Consider the following 15,771-nt stretch of genomic DNA (forward strand, 5'->3'; position numbering starts at 1 on the left):
CTACAACCACCATGGCAAAACTTAAATTTTGTATCACTCTTATTCTACCTCTAATTCTCATATCTTCAACTAACCCAATTCAGTCAGCAACATTCACTCTCACCAATCAATGCAACTATTCGGTCTGGCCCGGCCTTCTCTCCGGGGCGGGCACTCCTCCTCTACCCACCACCGGCTTCCCCCTCCAGCCGAGCCAATCAAACTCCATCTCTGTCCCAGCAGGCTGGTCCGGCCGCATATGAGGCCGGACCAGCTACTCCACTGACCCACAGACAGGTTCACTTGCCTGACAGGTGACTGTGGCTCCGGCATTGTTGAATGCAATGGTGGGGGAGCCGCACCTCCTGCCACATTGGCAGAGTTCACCCTCAACGGGGCTAACGGGCTGGACTTCTACGACGTTAGCCTCGTTGATGGGTACAACCTGCCAATGGTGGTAGTTCCACAAACTGCATCCAGTGACTACAACTGTAATGTCACTGGATGTTTTGTGGACTTAAACAAAAACTGTCCGTCAGAGCTTCGTTTGACGGGCAGTGATGAGTCTATTGCTTGTAAGAGTGCTTGTGAGGCGTTTGGTGATCCGAGGTATTGTTGCAGCGGGGCCTACTCGACCCCGCAAATGTGTGGTCCGACGTCGTATTCGGAGTATTTTAAAGCGGCGTGTCCGACGGCTTATAGTTACGCGTATGACGACGGGACTAGCACGTTTACGTGCACCGCCGGTGACTATGTGATCACTTTCTGCCCGACGCCGGCGAACAGGTAAATTTACTAATATGTCCATTTCTTAATCGATAAGGCCATTGTTATTTGTTTGCATGTCGTTATGTACAAAATAGTCATTTGTCGGTTTTGTGTCATTTTCTGTTATCCAACTTACGATGAGATCGGGTTGAGTATATAATGCTATTTTATACTCTCAAAGCATCAACTTTTAAAACTTATTTTAAATATTATACGCTTAAAACTATATATATTATTGGGTGAATTATTGACAACAATCCTTTCTGTTCAATATTTTTGAAACTTTATTTTTAAGAAATAAATGCGTAATTGTTATATATTTTCTTTGTTTATACCATTAGTATACACATGTGTAGGTTATATTTATAAACAAGTAAACTAGTTCATTCTTATTTTATTTTTGATATTGGATTAGTAGAGACAAATTGAAATATTAAATTTACAATGTTTTCTTTTGTTTTAACTACTATACAGATTATATGAATGTTTTATATTGTGCATCCATTCTTTTTATAGATCTCTCTTACGTAATATGGAATAATATTAATATCTGTATGCCTTTATTAACATTTATATATATTTGAATGGCAGAAATTATATTCGCCAGATTTAAAGTAACTTTTCTCTTCTGTAAATCCAAGTCGGTTTTTCTTTATTTAACAATATTTATAAGCACAATATTCGAATTGAAATCTGTAGAATATTATTATTATTATTCGAAAATCAAAATAATAAATGTATAAATATATGTGCCCATCGATCGTCGGTGCCCACTGACAAAAAAATATTTATAAACATAATGCCACCCACGTAACCGTGTTGTGTGGTTGATCAGTCCCCCATTATCAATTATTTTTGGGTATTCTAAAAATTATTTATTAACTTGTGTGCAGTCGCAAAACCACCGGAGCCGGCCAGTTGGCTGAGACTAGTAGCGGCAGCGGCTCATTGGCTAAAGCTTCCGGCGTTACACTTGTTGCTTATTTCATATTGACGTCGGCTTGGAGGCTATAGAAGAAATGCTAGCTTTTATATATTAATGTCACTTTTTTAATTACTCAGCTTCAATTCGAACAAGCGATTAAAGCTGTAAATTAGTGGCTAGTTGTTAGTTTAAACAGATTTAGATACATAGAAGCTACTTAATTTATAGTTTATACAACTTTTTTTGGCACACTATGCTACAAAAATTATATATTATTGTTAATGTTATTGCATCGGTATTGGTATGAGTAGATGTAGATCTTAACTTTTCAGTGTATATTTCGGTTTTTAAGGGTATGTTTGGTAAAATTAGCTGGTAACCGTTAGCTGGAAGCTGAAGGCTGGAAGCTGAAAGCTAGAAGCTGTTAGCTGTAGTTTTTAAATATTTAGGTGTTTGGCAGAGTAGCAGAAACTTTTAATAAAACTAGCTGGGTGCCCGCGTGGTGCGGCGGAATGGGCGCACAACCTAACATCAACCGCATAATCAATGTTGGTACATGATTCACCTGATGACGGTGCATACATAACCTAAATGTAGACGTCATGGAAAAGCTGTAAGCTTGTAAATGATGTCGAAAATAAGAAACAAAGCTGAAATATATAGTAATTTTCAAATAGATAATTTTTTTAAACCAACATATTTTGATATGAATCCCTTTATGAACATGCACTGTTTTAATCTGAAATATGTTCAGACCTGACCCCTTTCGACTCAAAAGCGTACCGACACGAATCGAACTAATTTAACCATTTTTGTATCGACTCGTTCTGACCCTAATTTGGTCTTACACATGACTCAAGTTCATCTGAATCGACTCCTAATTTGGTCTTACACATGACTCGAGCTCATCTGACTCGACTTTTTACCGAGCCTAACCGATAATCAGGTAGTATGTTAATTTTTTAAAGTTAAAGAAGTATAACAATATCATACTCAAATTAAAGAGAATAAAATGTTCGTTTTTATGATGTAATTTGTTTAAAAAATTATTAACGTGTGAAAAAATTATGGCTCATAAAAAAGTCATGGGGGTAGTTAGTTTTGAATAAGGGTTAAATGTGTAACTATTATATAAATTAACAAAAATTAATAAAAGTTCAAGTACCAAACTTGTAAATTCAAATGTAAAAGCTTGTAGAGCTTTTTCTCAAGCGTTTCAATTTAGAGCTCTCATCCTCTAAAAGCTTTGAGTTTCTTTTACCAAACAATATTTTTTATTAAATATGAGCTTTTTCTAAAAGCTTGTGGCTTAAAGCACTTAAAAAGCTCCTAAAAGCCCTTTGCCAAACACACCCTAAATATCTTGACACTTTTTTTATTATTACTTTTTTTAACAAAGTGATTGTAATTAATATTGTATAGTTTAAGATCAAGAAAACGCATGCAATTTAATTATATGAATAAATTGTAGATTCAGTTGATTCCAAAGTTTAATACAACTTTAAAAAGCCTCCTAGTTATCTTTGTTTTGGGTTTAGCGTGCTATCATCTAAAAGTATACGGTATTGCCATTTCTACTTTGGTGGTTAAGGTAAAAAATATGAGGTTAGTATTCAAACTCTATAGAGTATAAGTATTTGTCATTCAAAAAAAATATATATGATATCATAACTTAAAATAGGTTTAAATGTTTTTGCCTTCTGATTGTATGGTATCACCGTATAAAATATATTGTATATTCCTGAGTAATAGCAATGAGATTCTCCAATATAATGCTAAGATTTCAAGAATAAGATGGCATACGTTTGATGATACATAAAAAATTAATATTAAAATTTCGAGTGGTTGAAATTAAAACAGCTACTTTTGAAGTAACATGTCTTTAAAAACAATACATCATTTTAAATTTAAAAACTACTTAAAAAAATAGTATGCATGTATGAACTGAATTGAATATTTATAGGAGCAAAACTTAATTAATTTGTTTACTTTTTACTTTTGAGGAGGTTGGGGTATAATTAGTTTGTTAATTTGAATATAGTTAGAAGCATCTTAGAGATTCATGTCTTAGAAAATTGTCTTTTTATAAAATAGAACTATATATGAAACTATGACAAAGGTAAACTCTTATTATGTAACGTATACTGAGTCATACTTATGACGTCATAGGCCGATGTTGGTTTGAAGAGTTTGAACAAATGCTGATTTACTTAAAACACTTTTTTTTTTTTTTTGAAAATATTGATCCTTTTATATAACACAAACCGAACTACATCTGGATAATGGGTAAGCGAGCAACAAGTTGCGCCGCTATCCCCTTTTTAATCGCAAAGCCTATTCTACTAAATATAAATCATTAGTTCCCCGGGCTCTGCGAGTCACTGTGGACCACCTTCTGCACCTGCTCCAAGAAACGAACCGCCTCGGGAGCTAGGGATCCAAAAGTGTCGAAGGCAAATGGAATGAACACGTGCTGATTAAAACACTGGTATTACGATCTGAGCTTATGCTATTAATTCCTGATCATTAATGTGTAACATCTTAAACCTATAAGATCTCACTAGCTTGTGACTTGTCACTATTATATGAAGTACATAAAAGAAAGTGAAATATTATATATGGTTGCCATTTAGTTATGAAGACATGGTTGTATTAATATTTCTTGAGCTATTGTTTCCCAGCTGATTGGGACGTGTCACATGATTGGCACTTGTCTTGTGAACCTCTATTTATTTATATTCCATCTGAATCTTTGACCATGCATTGCTTATAAATAACTGAATGAAAAGGGCATCACGACAACCACCCCTTTCAACCTTTAAACATTTTAGAAATCATTCATGTGAAGATTGTTCTACTTTATGCATGGGTGCCTTTTTGATACTCACATGGAGATCGATGAGCTACACATAGTGAGTGAATCTTATACTACTTGACTTGTCACTCCATATGGGGCTTGAAGCTACTTTATATTGTCACGTACAAATGATAGAAAATTAGGTTTTTAGGATTAAAGTTTGCCAAATTTAAAGTGATGTTTTTTAAATGATATATATGTGTACAACCGGTGAAAACCACTTTAAACACTAATAATTGTTTAATTTTTATATTTTCTTTCGTTTTATATATATAATTAATCTTTGCCAAAATTATAAAAAATAATAATAAAAAGTGTGTCGATGGCGGGAGTTTAGTGCAAACCAGTTTGGAATTTGGATCAGCTTCAAGTCAACTTGAGAACATGTTTGGATAAATAAGTCGTGTTTAGTTGATATAAAGACTCACGGTCAACTACTTATTAAAAACTTAATTGGTATAAGTCACAAGAACCGAACACAGACGCGTGTACTCGTGGATGACACAAAGCAACCCACAAAAATTTGATGGCATCCACGAGTATGTGCGTCGCGTTCAAAAAGTGTTAAAAACATTCATGTTAAGCTATAATATTTGGTGTCAAGTTCTCTTTAAAGTGTTTATGCAAATTACCCAATCATTCAAATTTTAACATAAAACATATTATATAATTTTTTAATTAAACTGGAAAAGAGGTCAACCTGTGAATCGCAACGGTTAATTCAAACAGCTTCATTTGTCAACGGATCATTGATGGTAATCTTAAAAAATATTTTTAAGAGATAAGAATCAAACAAGATTGCCAAAACGATATTAATTTTGCAACAGATAATATCGTAAAACCCTCCTTACACGAATAAAATATAAAAAAAAACACCGAAATTAGAAGATTATCAAATGCACACAGATGCTTATAGGAATGCAGGTATGGAGAAGAAGTTTTCATTCAAAATCATGAACTTTGCAAGATCTGGAGAAGAAGTTTGATAAAACGGATTCCTGAAGTTCATACTAAGGAATAAAAATATTAATTAACAAAAAAAAGAATGTTCTTATAATATATACAATATTTAATTTGAAAACTCATTTTGTGTGCGGGTAAATCTATTGGTTTACAGAAAGTCAAAAACAGCCAACAAAATTAATTTGTGTGCGCACCAAGTAATCAATTACAATCTTCATCTTCTTCACAATAATCAAGCTTTTATATGTTATTTAATCTCCCAATTCTCTATGCATATTCAATTTTCACCAACATGAACACTCATCAAACAATCATCTGTCTTCTTCTGGTTCAATATTATTCTGGTAGCTCAGAACCGGAGATGACCACCATTGATGTTCGTAAAGCGAACGACCTTCTTCGCAATGGTGACTATCGTTACCTTGACGTCAGGTGATTTTTATTTTTATTTTGGATGAAATAGTTAGGTGTTGATGATTTCTTTAGTTATTTTAGTGTTTTAATTTTTGCTTATAGGACTTGGGAAGAATTTATGAAAGGGCATGTAGATTTTGATGATGCTCTTAACATTCCATATATGTTTGATACCAATCAAGGTACGTACGTACGTAAATTATCATTTTTGGAAACATTATTGTACGTTTTGGTTGGAATCAAAATAATTAATGCCACTACCAATACTTGTATTATGTTGTAAATTATCTTGTCAAACACGGTCCATATATTTAGTTTTATTAGAAAGATCAGCTCTAAGGTGAACACACTTAAAACCTTATAAAACAGATTATGAGATTGTAAATGAGTTATGGGGTCATATTGTAATGTAAACGGGTTGGTAGGTTTAATTTTAGTGACACTTGAACATGGCCCAGCCTGATAGACAAATTAAACTAAACATGGCCCAAACTAATAATGGTGTAGCTAAATTATTTAACGTCCTTAAACTAATTATGTATTCTAAACAACAAATTTATCATTGATAAGTGCAATTTTGGTGCGATATCAGGTAGGGTGAAGAATGGCAACTTCTTGGAACAAGTACTGTCATTGTGCAACAAGGAGGATCATCTTGTTGTGGTATACATACATATCAAAATAAGAAAATAATAAATAGTACATACTTTTAGGGTCAAAACTCTAAAGTAATATACGCTTATTTTACTTTGTTTACATCAAAATGAATCTTTTATTAACAGATTTTAAAAGTTAAAAGTCACTTATTAAGTAATATATAGTTACAACATATCATGTAACAAGTTGGGTGATGTTCGAATGTTGTGTGTGCAGGGTTGTCAATCCGGGGTACGTTCTGTATACGCATCAAATGCACTTCTTGAAGCGGTATGTACAATACTAGTTTATCCGTCTTAATTAAATTAGCTGTTTATTTTCTGGTTCAAAAATATTTAAATTGTATATGAATATAATGAAGAAACTATTTAATAATGAAAAAAAATTCAGGGATTCAAGCATATATACAACATGGGAGGAGGCTATCTTGCATGGGTAGAGAATAATCTACCCGTGGCAGTGTTAACATCCAAAGTGGAGCTCTAAACCTTTACTAATTTATGTATTTGTTTGTTTTGTAAAGTTTTTACATGTTAACTGAAAGTAATTGTTAATAAAAGTTTATAGCGGTCAAACTCAACAAAATGAACAACTTTTTATAGCAAATGTCAATGCTAAAATCCCGAGACGGGAGTATGCTAATTTTAGTCAACCCACGATAATAAGACGTATGGAAGAATCTGGTTAATTAGTATATATGCAGAAAAGGCTATAAAGTAATGCCTTGAAGGTGTGTTCTAAAGATTGTAATGTTTGAAAAAAAAGATAAAAAACATATCAATTGGCCCATGCAGGTCTCGAACCTGCGACCTTCGCGTTATTAGCACGACGCTCTAACCAACTGAGCTAATAGGCCATGATGCTAAGTCCCTTGAAACGTACTCTTATTTTTTTTTATCAATTCTACAACTCTATTTGAATTTTGAATAATATTCATTTTCCCCTTTTTTTTTTACATTTTTATAAAACTTAAAACTTTTACGCAAAAGTTTATAGCTTACTAAGTTATCCTATTTATTATTGTATGAAAGTATTTAACATATATGAATTTAGGATTTAATTGTAAGTCAAAAAAATATTAAATGTTACTATATTTAGTTCAATACTCCACCACCCACCATCTCTATCACACCTACGTTTCACCATTGAATCTATTACATGATAATTAATTACATGAACACACAAAACATTTATAAGGGGGTATGAACAATCATGGGTTTTACCTATATATCAGTCACCTCTTCCAAATTAATTTAAAAATCCATAACGTAATTAATTAAATTTCAAAACAATCCTATCGGGTTTAAGCAATCAAAACCCCAAACACTATACAAAAGAAATAAAAAAAGGATAAATTTATAAAGATTTAAAACTTATATATCATCAATTCAAGACAGGGAACAAACAATAAGTTTATGGGGTTTTTTTAATAAAATACACAACGTTTTAGTGAAATTTGATTCTATAAGACCATACATGAAGAAAGTTAATGTTAAATATGTACGTAGTTAAATATGAGATTATTCACTCAAACAACATTTCATGTTCTATTACTTGAATGGAATAATAGTGTACGTTAATTTCAATTTAAAGAGATAGTAATAGAAAATCGAGGTATAATTACTAATACGAGTAACCCCCTTTTGATAACTGACAAGAAAGTCGGGGTGTTGACGCAAAAACGGTTCTTCAAATAACTATTTTTTCTCTCTCTAGAATTTATGCTTCAAGAAATACAAATGTAAGAATAGTGAGATAGCTATATTTTAGTGATTTTACTCTCAGTTGCAAATAATTTCATCTTTGGCCCCTTATTATTTAAGTTTAATTACATTTATAAAAGGTTTATAGAGCCTATTTATTTACAAGAAATCGAATTCTGTTACCCCTAAAACAACGTTATATTTCATTGATTGGACATATTCCATCTTGTGTATTAGGGCCACTCATAGTTTTTTCAAGAATCGTTTGGTTAAATGTTAGTATGGGATTTCTTATTTACATCTCCTTATTCCTTAAATAAGAAGTTTTTCTTAAGTTATAAAAAAACTCATTTTTTCTTCTTTAAAAGTTGGGTCAAGTTATTTTACAAAGGGTAATAAAAATTAGAAGGGTGAGAAGCCATAAATAATTGATATGTGTCAAGTGGGGACCAAAGGAAAAAGGGTATAAAGGAAATTGTATACATTTTCTCTCTCCACATGCAAAACACATGTTAATACCCCTATCATTTTAGAACGGTTTATAACTTTTTCATATTATATTTTTTTAAAAAAAAAATTCATAATAAAAACAAACGTTTTTTATCTTTAATATGAGTATAATTTTTGTTATATAAAATTTAAAACTAAAATCACGTCATTGTGTATTTTCGCACATCATTGTGTCTTTTCGCTTATCATTGTGTCTTTTTTCGTCATTTTGTCTTTTCGCACACCATTGTCTCTTTTTGCTTATAATTGTGTCTTTTTTCGTCATTGTGTCTTTTCGCACACCATTGTGTCTTTTCGCTTATCATTGTGTCTTTTTTCGTCATTTTGTCTTTTCGCACACCATTGTCTCTTTTTGCTTATAATTGTGTCTTTTTTCGTCATTGTGTCTTTTCGCTTATCATTGTGTCTTATTTCGTCATTGTGTCTTTTTGCACACCATTGTGTCTTTTCGCTTATCATTGTGTTTTTTCGTTATTGTGTCTTTTCGCACACCATTGTGTCTTTTCGCTTATCATTGTGTCTTTTTTCGTCATTGTGTCTTTTCACACACCATTGTGTCTTTCGCACACCATTGTGTCTATTCGATTATCATTGTGTCTTTTTTCGTCATTGTGTCTTTTCGCACACCATTGTGTTTTTTCGCTTATCATTGTGTCTCTTTTCGTCACTGTGTCTTTTCGCACACCATTGTGTTTTTTTTTCGCCATTGTGTCTTTTCGCCTATCATTGTGCCTTTTTTCATCATTGTGTTTTTTCGTCATTGTGTCTTTCAACTCATCATTATGTTTTTTTAAATACTAATAACACCATTGTGTAATAATAATATGTAAAAATAAAGATAAAATAACAACGAATTTTCTAATACATAAAACACAATGATTAATACATGTTACACAATAACTTGAAACGTAAAACACAATGGTGAATACGTATAACAAAATGACCTAAAACGTAAGACACAATGGTGAATACATATAACACAATGGCCTAAAACGTAAGACACAATGGTGAATATATATAACACAATGACTTGAAACGTAAAACACAGTGGAAACAACATATTACACAATGACACAATGAACAACAAAAAAACACAATTAAAAAACCCATTAATTTTTTTTTATTTTTATATAACATTATGATACTCATATTAAAGATAAAAAAATGTTTATTATTATGGTGAATTTTTTAAAAAACAATAATGTCGTATGAAAAAGATATGGACATTTTAAAATGATGGGGGAATTGGCATGTGCCTTGCATGTGAAGAGAGAAAGTCAACAAATATGGGTTATTAACTTCATGCCCTCTCTATCAATTTTTATTTATTAAATTAATCTCAGCCATTCAAATATATGATCAATGGATTTGATTCATTCTCACCATTCTCATTTTTATTGTCCTTTATATTTTAACTTTACCCTTAAAAGTTTAATAAGTTACACTACCCAAACACTATTTTAATTAATGAAAGTGAATAAGTTATAAGAAAGTAAAAATAAGAAAACCCAAACACTCCCGAACGTTAAATGAAGATTAGAAACACAATATGACACGTAGTTTTTTCATTAAAAATATCACTATATTTAGGTGGTGTCATGATAGAGTTTGCTAATTTTACACTTTTGGGCATTCAGACTTTACAAGGTTTAATTTATGAGACTCACTGTAATATACGAAAATCAAAACCCAAAAATATATAAATATCAATTAATGTTTCGAGTTTAAAACGAGTTGATAGCTAGTAAAACTGATCGAATAATAATGTCGACTAACCGAACGTGATATATAAAATAAATATTATCTAATCAACATGTGAGTAATAATAAAGAAAATCAGTGCATGCATAAATATGTATATAATAATAATAATAATGAAGTCAAATTGTAACTAATTGGTGAAACATCTGCATGACTTTCCATCAAAACCGTGAGCAACAAACAACCAATTTCATTAGGAATTTGATCGTGTTTATAATTCGTTTTAATATATATATATACGATAACACTTCAAGATTTTTATTTTCCTGGATAATAATACCCTAAATCGGATTCTTTCTCTACCACTAACACCACCGCAGCCGCCTTGCAACTCGCCAGAGAAACCGTAGCTACCGCGTGCCGACGCCTCTGGTAGTCACACACCACCATTCGCCTCCGCTCTCTGTGTTTCTGCATTAAGCCGCTGCCACCGGAACCCGCTAAGTACCGCCACCGAAAATCCACCGCCTAGAAGGAAATCCGCTCTGTTAGCCGGAGTCGAAGCTAGCCGCTGTTGTCGCCACTTGCTGGAAATCAAAACCCGACATCGTCGCTGAAGTCCGCAGCCACGAATCCACATCGTTATAGCAACCGTCGAGGGTTCTCGCGACATTTAATCAAAGTTTAAGTCTTCTTACAGTTTTTGCCATTCGCTTATAAGGTACGGATTATGTTTTTGTTTCCTTTTAGTATTATTTATACTCCGTTACTTTGTTGTACGGTTTCTGTTTTTGTTTCCTCTTAGTATTAATTATATTTCGTTACTTCAGAGTACGGATTCTGTTTCTTGTTACTTCGTAGTACGGATTCTGTTTCTTGTTACTTCGTAGTACGGATTCTGTTTCTTGTTACTTCATAGTACGGTTTCTGTTTTCTTTCACTTATAGTATTATTTGTATTCCGTTACTTCGTAGTACGGTTTCTGTTTTCGTTTACTCGTAATATTAATTATATTCCATTTTATATTCGGTGTCCGTCACTTTGTAGTACGGACTTTTCGTTAGCTTTTATTACAGTTTGAGTTCGGTTTATTTGTTATGTTTTATATCTATTTATGTAACATGCAATAGATTATATACTTTTGTACTTATTATTGCATGTCTATTTAGTAGCATTTTTGTTGAATAATTATTATATGAAATTAGCTTTTGTACTCTGTCACCCGAGCATGTCTGAAATGTCGTATGGGCGTCAACGGCATGCACTTATCGTGACAGTGCGTAATCAAAGTTCACGGCGTCTCTGACAGTACTCATGTAGTACCTTGGCCATTTAGAGGCGTATAGATCGATCTTAGCTCCGACTCCTGACTCCTGACTTCTGTTGAGATGGAACAATGTGTGCACGCCACCCACACCGTCTCCTTGGTGCATGGACTAGCTAGCTGTGTACCCCTCTGTTTAGGCTCTGGGTGATTCCGTATTACACGACCTATTTATTTTAACGTCATCGTCGTGTATTTTAGTAATTATATTTTGTTTCGCTATATTCTGGTCCGTTTTGATATGTGTATACGCATTTGGTTAAATTTGAGTATATTCAGATTACGTCCCGATCGTGTATCGGATTATGTTTCGCATTTAATTCTAGTTCGGTCTAAAACGTGGTTTTATATCCGCAATAGTTTCAGTTTTATTTCAGTATGTGTTTTGTCTTATGTATGCCTTTACCTGTACTATTATTCTCTCCGTTACTGGGCAATTTTTGGCTCAGCCGTATTTTCTTGTTTGTGTCTGTCTTATTTGCTAACAGGTAGTTCGGGAAATCGGGGAGATCAGTGATGAGAGAGAATAATGAAGTTCAAGCTTTTTAAAAGTTAATTCATGACAAAGGTTGCATTGATTTTTGATGTATTTTGTATTGTGACATTGATTTGATATCTATAATAGTAACACGCCAGCCCGTTCCGAGTTGGGGTGTTACATTTATGGTATCAGAGCTTAGGTTTTTTCCTGTCGAAACTTTAAAAAAAAATTATTTTGTTTTAAAACCTAAATAAATAGGACATGTGAGGATTGGGTAGACGTTGGGCTAGGATTTCATCTCTTTTTTTTCTTCTTCATCCGATTCGTTTCATGAGCTATTCGTTCTTATATTAAAACGTTCTAACACTAAAGGGATCAACTCTTATTTATTCCTATGAATCGTGATCTGCATGTGCTCATTGATTCTAGTTTCGTTTAGTTGTTCGTGTCTCAGAGTTATCGATACATTAGGTGGTACTCTTTTTAGTATGATTTGTTTTCCTTAACTGATGTGCCTTATACGTGCTAGCTGATGTCGGGGTAACCCACTTTGCATTCTCGTAATTTCTGCCAAATTTCTTAAAATGTGTGCTTCTTCAACTCTTTGTTCTTTTAGTTGTTGCTACCTCTCTGTCAAACGTATTGTCTATCTATTGTATAATATAGTTCCATGTTTTAGAAGTCTTAAATTTCGAGGCCGAAATTTTTTTTAGGGGGTAGAGTGTTGAAATATCCGAACATGTAATGAAGTATAACGTAAATTTCGAGGACGAAATTTCTTTTAAGGGAGTTAGAATTGTAATATACGAAAATCAAAACCCATAAATATATAAATATCAATTAATGTGTCGAGTTTAAAACGAGTTGATAGCTAGTAAAACTGATCGAATAATAATGTCGACTAACCGAACGTGATATATAAAATAAATATTATCTAATCAACATGTGAGTAATAATAAAGAAAATCATTGCATGCATAAATATGTATATAATAATAATAATGAAGTCAAATTGTAACTAATTGGTGAAACTTCTGCATGACTTTCCATCAAAACCTTGAGCAACAAACAACCAATTTCATTAGGAATTTGATCGTGTTTATAATTCGTTTTAATATATATATATACGATAACACTTCAAGATTTTTATTTTCCTGGATAATAATACCCTAAATCGTATTCTTTCTCTACCACTAACACCACCGCAGCCGCCTTGCAACTCGCCAGAGAAACCGTAGCTACCGCGTGCCGACGCCTCTGGTAGTCACACACCACCATTCGCCTCCGCTCTCTGTGTTTCTGCATTAAGCCGCTGCCACCGGAACCCGCTAAGTACCGCCACCGAAAATCCACCGCCTAGAAGGAAATCCGCTCTGTTAGCCGGAGTCGAAGCTAGCCGCTGTTGTCGCCACTTGCTGGAAATCAAAACCCGACATCGTCGCTGAAGTCCGCAGCCACGAATCCACATCGTTATAGCAACCGTCGAGGGTTCTCGCGACATTTAATCAAAGTTTAAGTCTTCTTACAGTTTTTGCCATTCGCTTATAAGGTACGGATTATGTTTTTGTTTCCTTTTAGTATTATTTATACTCCGTTACTTTGTTGTACGGTTTCTGTTTTTGTTTCATCTTAGTATTAATTATATTTCGTTACTTCAGAGTACGGATTCTGTTTCTTGTTACTTCGTAGTACGGATTCTGTTTCTTGTTACTTCGTAGTACGGATTCTGTTTCTTGTTACTTCATAGTACGGTTTCTGTTTTCTTTCACTTATAGTATTATTTGTATTCCGTTACTTCGTAGTACGGTTTCTGTTTTCGTTTACTCGTAATATTAATTATATTCCATTTTATATTCGATGTCCGTCACTTTGTAGTACGGACTTTTCGTTAGCTTTTATTACAGTTTGAGTTCGGTTTATTTGTTATGTTTTATATCTATTTATGTAACATGCAATAGATTATATACTTTTGTACTTATTATTGCATGTCTATTTAGTAGCATTTTTGTTGAATAATTATTATATGAAATTAGCTTTTGTACTCTGTCACCCGAGCATGTCTGAAATGTCGTATGGGCGTCAACGGCATGCACTTATCGTGACAGTGCGTAATCAAAGTTCACGGCGTCTCTGACAGTACTCATGTAGTACCTTGGCCATTTAGAGGCGTATAGATCGATCTTAGCTCCGACTCCTGACTCCTGACTCCTGACTTCTGTTGAGATGGAACAATGTGTGCACACCACCCACACCGTCTCCTTGGTGCATGGACTAGCTAGCTGTGTACCCCTCTGTTTAGGCTCTGGGTGCTTCCGTATTACACGACCTATTTATTTTAACGTCATCGTCGTGTATTTTAGTAATTATATTTTGTTTCGCTATATTCTGGTCCGTTTTGATATGTGTATACGCATTTGGTTAAATTTGAGTATATTCAGATTACGTCCCGATCGTGTATCGGATTATGTTTCGCATCTAATTCTAGTTCGGTCTAAAACGTGGTTTTATATCCGCAATAGTTTCAGTTTTATTTCAGTATGTGTTTTGTCTTATGTATGCCTTTACCTGTACTATTGTTCTCTCCGTTACTGGGCAATTTTTGGCTCAGCCGTATTTTCTTGTTTGTGTCTGTCTTATTTGCTAACAGGTAGTTCGGGAAATCGGGGAGATCAGTGATGAGAGAGAATAATGAAGTTCAAGCTTTTTAAAAGTTAATTCATGACAAAGGTTGCATTGATTTTTGATGTATTTTGGATTGTGACATTGATTTGATATCTATAATAGTAACACGCCAGCCCGTTCCGAGTTGGGGTGTTACACTCACTTTATAAAGAAGCAAAAATTCAAAGCTAACAAAAGTAGAACACATGAGCTTTCATTAAGGCGGAGAAGGTGTTTATCACTACACCAATCTTGAATTTGTTACAACTGGTTCATTTCGATTATTCTCATGTGTTCACTCAAAAACTTTACATATCTACAATTTTAAAATCATTTGGTTCATGTAAAGCTGAGGCATACCCGCCCCTACCACAATATGGTTAAGTGACCGGATAAAAGTTCACCAAACTTATTTACTGAAAAGTAAAAGAAAAAAGCTTTTAGACTAAAAAAAAAAACAAAGATTTAAGCAAAGCATTGAGCCGAAATCAGTACTTAACTATAATTTTGTTAATCACATCACATGCATGCAAAAAAATAATAATAAAGAAAAGTGAGTGATATAGTTGATCTTAATTAAGTTTGTTATAGGGGGCATCCTGGTGACCATAATTGAATTACAAAAAACAAATTAAAAGGTCTTGTATGCACTCTGTCCAACAATGTTTGTGCTCTTCCTGTTGTACTTCTCAAGACTTGTCTTCTCCACTCCTCAACATCATATTATTATCAACAATTAACAAATACCCTCTTGTGATTTAACCCAAAATGACCCAAATTTTAGGCTTTTTTTCTTCTTGAAACATAACATAAAAATAGTATTAATAATC

At 33.3% G+C, this 15,771-nt stretch overlaps 1 protein-coding gene, 1 non-coding gene and 1 pseudogene across 2 annotated transcripts; 2 read left to right on the plus strand and 1 right to left on the minus strand.

Moving 5' to 3' along the window:
• Positions 1-769, plus strand: LOC143566330 (thaumatin-like protein 1b pseudogene; annotated as a pseudogene).
• A 4,962-nt stretch (positions 770-5,731) lies between these two features.
• LOC143566331 (thiosulfate sulfurtransferase 18-like) lies at positions 5,732-7,144 on the plus strand. Its single transcript, XM_077053069.1, has 5 exons — positions 5,732-5,924; positions 6,009-6,088; positions 6,499-6,569; positions 6,780-6,833; positions 6,954-7,144. The coding sequence occupies exons 1-5, from the start codon at positions 5,737-5,739 to the stop codon at positions 7,047-7,049; spliced, it is 489 nt and encodes a 162-aa protein (XP_076909184.1). The 5' UTR covers positions 5,732-5,736; the 3' UTR covers positions 7,050-7,144.
• Positions 7,145-7,345: 201 nt separating this feature from the next.
• TRNAI-AAU (transfer RNA isoleucine (anticodon AAU)) lies at positions 7,346-7,419 on the minus strand. The gene has a single exon. It is a non-coding gene; the product is annotated as a tRNA-Ile (tRNA).
• Positions 7,420-15,771: the final 8,352 nt, after the last annotated feature.

This window comes from Bidens hawaiensis, unplaced genomic scaffold (genome assembly GCF_021521415.1).
Source record: "Bidens hawaiensis isolate Kalapana, Puna unplaced genomic scaffold, B.hawaiensis_p1.1 tig00022872_1, whole genome shotgun sequence".
Classification (NCBI taxonomy): Eukaryota; Viridiplantae; Streptophyta; class Magnoliopsida; order Asterales; family Asteraceae; genus Bidens; species Bidens hawaiensis.